This window comes from Sparus aurata, chromosome 4 (assembly GCF_900880675.1).
Source record: "Sparus aurata chromosome 4, fSpaAur1.1, whole genome shotgun sequence".
Classification (NCBI taxonomy): domain Eukaryota; kingdom Metazoa; phylum Chordata; class Actinopteri; order Spariformes; family Sparidae; genus Sparus; species Sparus aurata.
The window spans coordinates 40,085,350-40,093,629 of NC_044190.1; the positions used below are offsets into that span (position 1 = coordinate 40,085,350).

Consider the following 8,280-nt stretch of genomic DNA (forward strand, 5'->3'; position numbering starts at 1 on the left):
GGCTCCTGACAACCTAGCTCCCAGGTTCATTGGGACACGCAAACCTCTCCACCGTGATAAGGTGATGGTTCCCGGAGAGGGAACGGGCTGTGTGATGTGCTGTTTAATTCCAGGTAGTTTAAAAGATCTAAAAATTCAGTCGCAGTGGGATCTGAAATATCATCTGTGTGTATGTTAAAATCACCAGTTATTAAAACCTTATTGTAAGTTGAGTGTAAAATTGATAAAAGTTCGGAAAACTCACTGATAAAACAGGGATGGTGCTTGGGTGGTCTATGAATAGTCATACATAAAATCGGAGGACTACTTAAAACAAAGGCATGGTATTCAAATGATGTATAGTTGTTAAAAGAAATGTCCTTTGTTATTATGGAGTTTGAGATGATTGTTGCAGTCCCACCAACTCTCCTACCACTCCTGTTAGAAAATACTGGTGCATCAGTGCTGAGCCATGTTTCAGTTAAAAATAAACAGTCAAGTTGTTTCTCTAAAATCAGGTCATTGATGATAAAAGACTTGTTCGACAGGGAGCAAACATTAAAAAGTGCCATGTGGAGGGCTGCATGTGGGCTGGTTGACTGTGAGACCGTGTTGATGTTGACATGTTTCAGGTTATGACGGGAAGGGCAGGGAGGTGTAATGGGACGGTGGATGTGTAGTGGTCTGTTGTTTGTAATGACTGGGATGTGTGCAGGGTGTGAAGTGGAGATGGAGGTGGACTTGTGGCGTCAATCTGTGGGACAGGGGAGATGTGTGGTAATGTGGGAGGCGAGTGCAGTGAGACATTTGATGTTGAGGTGGAAGTTGTCCAGCTAGAATAGATCAGTCCTTTTCCAGAATGTATCAAAGTTATTAATGAAACCAAACCCACATGCAGAGCACAAGTCCGATAACCACTGATTGATACTGTAGATGGAATCAACCCAGAAAATATACAGGTCCTCCCCAGGCTTTCTATTAGGTAAGCAAGCTGTTCGTATTCCGCGCGTAGCTTTGTTGATTGTCTGCACCTGAGATTGTTCACGCCACAGTGCACGAGGATCGTGTGGGCAGACGGTTGACGGTCGGCAATAGCAGGGATGTGTTTGTGTAAATCCAGGATTTTTGCAGCAGGAAAGGAATAAGTAATGCCATTTGGAATTGCAACAGACCTTATCATGGAGTCCCCAACAAGGATGTATTGTGGAGGTGGAGAGCGAAGCACGGTGCTAGCATCAGCGGTGCTAGCATCAGCGATGTTAGCATCAGCGATGCTAGAAGCCGGAGCAGAGGAGGGCATTCCCAGCCGGGTGTTCTGCTGTCCCGCAGTGAAATGGACCATTCAGCACCAGCGCCGGGTGGAGATGTGACAGTACCAGAAGAGCCCCCTCTCCCAGAGATGCTCACAGCGGTAGCAGCAACAGGAGTCGAGACGGTCTCCAAGCAGCCGTCGCGGGAGTAGCCCAAGAAACGGTGACGGTTGACTTGCCACAATCATTTCATTTGTTTTATTAATTAAATATATTGGAAGTAAATGTATGTATCAGTATAAATACTTTTCTTTGAAAGTACCAAGTAGTAAGTAGGAAGTGATTAGCAAACTCAGATGTAATTATTATTGTTATTATTATTATTATTATTATTATTATTATTATTATTAATATAAAAAAATTGCTGCATCGAGAATCGGTTTAGAATCAAATCGTCAACCTCTGGACCGGAATCGAATCGAAGCCCGGAGCTGGTCTTATTATTCATCATAATTAATAATTACCACTGATAAATATTCATTGTTATTGATAGCCACATTTAAAGGGATATTCCGGTGTAACTTTAATCCATGTTCTAACACACCGTGAAACTGTGTTAGACTCCCTCTCGAGAGATAAAGTTTGTAGACCGCTAGCTAACGTAGTTTTAACATCCTCAGATACGACCGCGTGACAACAATACACTGCAGTAAATGGATCCAAATATAAAACTGCCATGAAAAAGCCACAAATAATGCTCAGAACAGCACCAAACTTCGGCAACATTAGAGACAGGGTTCCAGCACATATTTCGAGGCATCAAACATTTGATATCGTTGCCATATTTATTATTTGTCGGAAAATATAAACAAATCTCACCACCCGAGAAGCCTTCCTTGTTGTGGGGAAGCCCTGTGAGTCGATTACTGAGTAGAGTCCCGCGGTAATGATCATCATTGAGCTGCGGGACTCTACTGCACTCGGTAATCGGTAACACAGTTTCACGGTGTGTTAGACCATGAATTAAACTTACACTGGAATATCCTTTTAACCCCAAACTTCTTATTAATGTGAAATGAAGCACAACAACTTCTACCACATTTTTGTTAGTAGAAAGAATAAAATGGTATTTGAAATCATTAAACATTTGTTTAACTATGAAACTCTTGTTTTCATTCTGTAAACTGATAATAATAATAATAATAATAATAATGTTAACTGTGTAATATGGTGAAACTCTGATGTCTTCTGAGATGTTGTCATGCTGTGAAACTCTGAGTGTTAAAACCCGTCAGTGTAAAGTGTCTCTGCTGTGGAGGCGTTCCTTACAGAGCTGAGAGGAAGAACACGTCAGATCACATCAGTTTGATGCTCAGCTTCTTATTTATTGTCATCGTACAGCAGGTTATGATTCACATTAAGGTTTAACCCGCCACCAAATATCAGGACAGTGCAGAGATTAACACACATGAAACTAAACATTGATGTTTATTCATGAAGTTCTGCCGGGCCGACGGTACTGCTGGCTCACATGGAGCAGCAGTCCAGCTGAAGGAGTCACTGCAGCGGGTCAGATTCTCCCCTCGCTCAGGATGACACGTTTAGACTGCAGCATGAGTATGGGAATACACACCACAGTACTGCTGCTAACTGCCGCTAACTGTTGCTAACTGCTGCTAACTGCTGCTGCTGCTGCTAACTGCTGCACGGCCCATTAAGAGATTACATGCTTAATGATAGAAAGAGAAAGAAATCACTAAAGAGGTCAGCTGATGATATTCTGCTGTACGACGGTTCTGGAGATCTACTGCACAGGACGGATCTCCATCCTGATGCTCTTCAGGGAGTAGTTGTTGCCCTTCCACTGGTACCACTCCACTCCGAGAGCAGAGAGAGTTTTATCAGCCCCCCAACGATAAACCCCGTTGGGATTTGCGTAGTGACAAGACCTGTACCAGAACGCTCCCAGGTAAGTTCTGGCACAGTTCTTGCCAAAGGCATCCTGGTCTTTGTCCAAGGTGGTGAACTTTTGTCCGTTGTGATAACTCATGGCGTCTCCTACAGAAACACATACAAGAACCACAGATGGACTGAAGGAACAGTTGTGATTTCATCAGAATTTGTATTACTTTTTATTTATATCATTTGAATAATTATGATCAATAATTATTAATTTCTAATAACCACACCTGCCGTACCATCAAATTCCAACAAACATGAAGTACAGCTGCATCTGAAATAATTAGAATATCAAGCAAAAGTTCCTTTTATTCCGTAACTTCATTCAAAAAGGGAAACTTTAATATATTCTAGTTTGAAGTTTGGTGATTACAGCCAGAATGTTACAGAAGATTTCTGCAGTTTGGAGACGCTGGTTTCCTTTTCCTGCAGGACTCACCTGCCCACACGACAGAACTACCAGCAGCTGGTGTTCTGACTGTGGTGTTACTGGGCCTGATGTATGAAAGTTTCAATTTTTGAATTAATTTAACTTTTCCATGATATTCTAATTTATTAAGATGCACCTGTATGTGAAATGTAGTGTGACAGAAACACCAGGATGTCCGACTTCATCCGGCCTCGTCATTCAGTATGAAGCCAGCGTGCTTTTCTGGTTATTAACTACATTAAAAATCATATCAGTGCGTTTAATGCCCATCTGTTGTTCTGTCGCTGGTCCTGTAGTCTGTGGTCAACTCTCTAGTCAAGGACGTCTCTCTAGGACGGTAATCTCCTGGTCGACTGGTCGATTTATTGGTCGATAAGTTCTGGCTCGACCAAAATTCTGATTGGTCGATTTTTGCCGTGTTAATTACATGCTGCTGTGGTAGTCTGTAAACACGCAGTGGGTCCTCTCCATCCCAATGCTGCGTGTCCTCCATCTTTGACTTTATCAAGAGGAAAGTACCAAAGTGCTAATGGGGGTGTTTTCAGAGCACCCCTGTTTCACAGGTAACAGTGTGTCTTCAGAACACCCCCCTTGTTTTCACTATTTTGGATTAGCCCAACCCACTAGAGTCAAACAGATTGAAGAACGTGAAGGCCACGGGCCGGTGCTTTGTTAAATATTTATTTATTTTTAAGCGTTTTATTTACAGTCATTCCTATTCTACCATGTCAAAGACATCAGCAGTGTGGCAGCATTTTATAAAAATGGAAAAAAAGTTGAATGCAAAGTTTGCAAGCAACAGTTTGTATATCACAGCTGGACTACAAACATGGCATATCAACTGAAAACGGTAAGCTGACTTGTCTGCGTTAGGTTGCTCCGTCCGTTTTAAGTATATGAACAATTATTTTTCTTAAAGTGGACTTGCCTTTTGTGTTTAAGAGTAAAAGTTTTAGCTTAATAGTTCATGTCTCATCCACGGAGCTGAGCTCCTGTGTGAGGACACGCACGGGCGAAATGATCGTGTCTGTCAATTATTATAACATGACAAAAACAATTGTCTAAATATTCCTCAACATTTCTTATGCTGATATCATTAGTTGACATATTTTCCGAAATCATGGGCTATGATAATGCGCACATGCACAGGATGCAAAACGCTGTCAGAGCCAGACTTGAGTGTGTTTATTGATTAATTTTAATCAATTAATTCCCCCCCCCCGATTAGTCGATTTTTAGTCGAAATTTCACGGCTTCGGTCGACCAAGGATTTCTTTGGTTGATTACAGCCCTAGACATCTCGTGCTCCTGAAAGAATGATTCTCAGCCCGTCGTCGACTCACTGACCTGCCCCTCCGTTCTTGAATCCAGACACCTTCAGTAAATATCCGTGACATTCTCCTCCGACAGAGAACAAAGTGTAACGAGCAAATACTGATTTCCCCTCAAAGTCCTCCATCTGGACCAGGAGCTCAACTTTACGGCCTTTAGTCAGGTGGTGGATGTTGTCCAGACCTGCACACACACACACACACACACACACACACACACACAGTATATCAGTCCATAAACAAACTATATACAGTTACAGGAAGCACCGACTGATCTGAAGACTTCAGCCTCACTCCTGGATTTACTCTTTACTTTAATGTTTCTACTCTCTCAGCAGTGACTTTCACTTTGTTGGGGCAGTTCTGGCTTTTTTCTTAGAATTTAAATGTCTTTTCTTTTGTGTTAGAGTGATCCTAATCCTGATTTCATGAGGTCACATGATGTTTTTTTTTTTTTTTCTCTTCTTCGTACTACTGATATTCTGGGTTATTTTATGGATTGTACAGGATAGGCAAAAATACGGAAGAGGATTAGGGCCACATGTGAAATTTTTTTTTTGTTATGACTTTAAAGTCAGAATTCTGAGAAAAAAAGTCAGAATTCTGATTTAATTTAATTTCTGACTTTAATCTAAAAAAAAGTCAGAATTCTGACTTTAATCTTAGAATTCTGAAATAATAAATCACAGGATTAGGAATTTATCTAAGTTGTTTGAGGTGAGATGGAAGAGGATACAGATATTCTTTGAGCCCGGAGATATTCCCCGAACTAAATAAAGACCTACAACTATGAACACCTACAACTGTGAACACACACATATGTATATGTACATACATCTGCAAGCTTTTGTAACTTTAATTTTGTATGTGTGTTTTTTTTTTTTTTTTTTTTTTTTTTGTTGTGTCTCTTATTTATTTATTTTTTGGAATTTATTAATTACTTCTTTTTATTAAATTATTATTTTCTTTTTTTCCTTTTGATTGTGGGATTTTGGGAATATGGGGTGGGTTAGGGGATATGTACAGTAGTCACCTTAAAACTGGGTGTCAAGTAACTATTGTAAGGGATTAATTTGAAACAAATAAATAAAGACTATAAAAAAAAAAAATATCTCAGAATTCTGACTTTAAAGTCAGAACTAAAAAAAAAAATTCACATGTGGCCCTAATCCTCTTCCGTACAAAAAACAACCTTTTTCGGTTACAAAGTCTGTTTAAAATTTTAGTGGAAGCATGTATGGTAATATTTTGTCAGCTGATTGCACATAATTTAAGTATGTTATATTGTAACTGAAATAAAACTATTCATTCATTCATGGTTAGTTTGGTTCCGTCTCACCGAGCCAGTACTCTCCAGCAGCGCTCCCAAAGCCCCTCTTGTACTGATCCCAGGGCCTGTAGAAGTTCACCGAGCCGTCCATCCTCCTCTGGAACACCTGGAGGGACGAACACACGACACACCTGACAGCTCAGGGTTCAACACAGTTTTACTGATGTGTGATTTATTGTGATGGGAGCCTCATATTAAAACCACTCAGCTATGAGTGGATGAAGTTCAGTTCAGTACTCACCGTCCAGCCTCCTCTCAGTGAGTCCATGTCACAGTACACCTACACACACACACACAGTCAGTTAGTGAAGTCACAGCTGTCTGAACTGTATACATGAGGCTGTGTGTGCCACGACGGGCTGATGTCTGATGATTACTGACTGAAAGGACCAGATTAGGATGAAACACTACAGGAAGTATCAGGTCAGACATTTGATGATCCTCTGATCTGACTCAGCATCCGCCTCAAAAGGAAAACACCTGCTGGTTTACATAAATGTCAACCTGCGACCCAGAGAGGAGGAAGTGTACCTGGACAGCAGACCTGGGTCCATCAGGGTAGATGGTGAACACTCCACTGCGTTGGCTCTTGTCCTGATGGATGACACTGCAGTCCCTCGGATACTTTTTATTGCCGCTGGTGAGCGCTGGAGCCAGGAGGAGGACGACGACTGAGAGCAGCTGAACACAGGACATGATGTCATTTGGACCGAGGTTTAAAACTTACACACTGATTGAGCAGTTTGGGTTCTAGTTTCAGGTCGGTGTGGTCAAAGTCAGATATCACAAGCTTCTTCACACTGACAGAGCTTCGACATCTGTCAGACTTCAGTTCACAGACTCACCTTCATCGTCAGTTTTTGCTGGAAGTAACGCCGTCTGATGTGGATCTGTCTGAGACTCTGCAGACACAAGAAGAATTAAATCAGAGAACAGATACAAGACTGCAGAGAAGCTTCGTCAGCGTCACTCCCCATGAAAATACACCCGGTCAGGACAACAGGGAGTGACGGGAATCAACAGTCGGTCCGGCTGGAGCAACGTTCACCATCGCCGCAGGTTTATACGTGAAAATAATCAAAGTCAAATAAAATGTGGCGTCAGTCGACACAGTCAGTGTAACAAATATTACTGCAACGTGAAGGAAGAATCCCAAAAAGACAAAAGTGAGTCTGTCTCCTGGTCGGATGCTCACCTGTCTGAACTCACCTGCAGGTTGAACTGAAGAGGCTTCACCTTCAGAGGAAACAGAGACAAACTGCTGCTTCTCCTTCGGTCTGTCGCAGCATCACGACGTCCCGTCTTATATCTGCAGAAGGCACCGTGGCGTGACAACAGGCGGATCTTGGAAAATACACATTCAATAAATACACAATAACAAGAAACTCTGCAGGACTGAATGGACAAATATTCTAATGTCAACACAACCAGGAAGTTGTGGGGCTGATTCTTCTCATGTTGCAGAGAGATGAGTTTGCATTTGTGTTTTTCTCCCTTGTGTTGCATTTGTCTTCTAGAAAAAAAGTGTTTAATGTCGGATGTAACGGTTCAGGTGTTCAGTGAAAGACAAACACTAAGAAAATGATACTGTGTAAAGAAACTGACACAATGTGTCCCCCACATGTCAATATTTGATGTTCTGTCTGAGGTCAAGCAGCCGTTGTTCAGCAGGAAGCTGCTTGATTCGTATCGTGTTCCATGGGAGAGTTTAGTGGCATCATCACCAGGAACTGAATCCGTGTTCCAGCCGTGCTGTTAAATAACAATAAAAAGTTTAACTTTGAGGTCAATGTTGTTGTTCATGCTAACATATTCCTGCCTCATTTAATTTGTGCAGCTCAAGTTAATGATCAGAATCAAACGTTTTGTCAGAATAAACCAACAAGCTCTCCAATTACAGGCGCTACACCAGAAGTTAGCCGGCTCGGTTGGTGGAAGTCTCTAAGGTGCACAATCTATGTGCTCTACAACAGGATAGATTCAGGTCATTTTATAGCCGGG

At 41.7% G+C, this 8,280-nt stretch overlaps 1 protein-coding gene across 1 annotated transcript; it reads right to left on the bottom strand.

Moving 5' to 3' along the window:
- Positions 1 to 2,885: 2,885 nt before the first annotated feature.
- On the bottom strand, positions 2,886 to 7,588 carry LOC115579796 (microfibril-associated glycoprotein 4-like). Its single transcript, XM_030413465.1, has 7 exons — positions 7,489 to 7,588; positions 7,125 to 7,181; positions 6,811 to 6,960; positions 6,521 to 6,559; positions 6,289 to 6,385; positions 4,966 to 5,133; positions 2,886 to 3,287 (listed from the first exon to the last, which is right to left on the bottom strand). Exons 2-7 carry the CDS (start codon positions 7,128 to 7,130, stop codon positions 3,034 to 3,036), a joined length of 714 nt encoding a protein of 237 aa, XP_030269325.1. The 5' UTR covers positions 7,131 to 7,181; positions 7,489 to 7,588; the 3' UTR covers positions 2,886 to 3,033.
- Between the last annotated feature and the right edge of the window lie 692 nt (positions 7,589 to 8,280).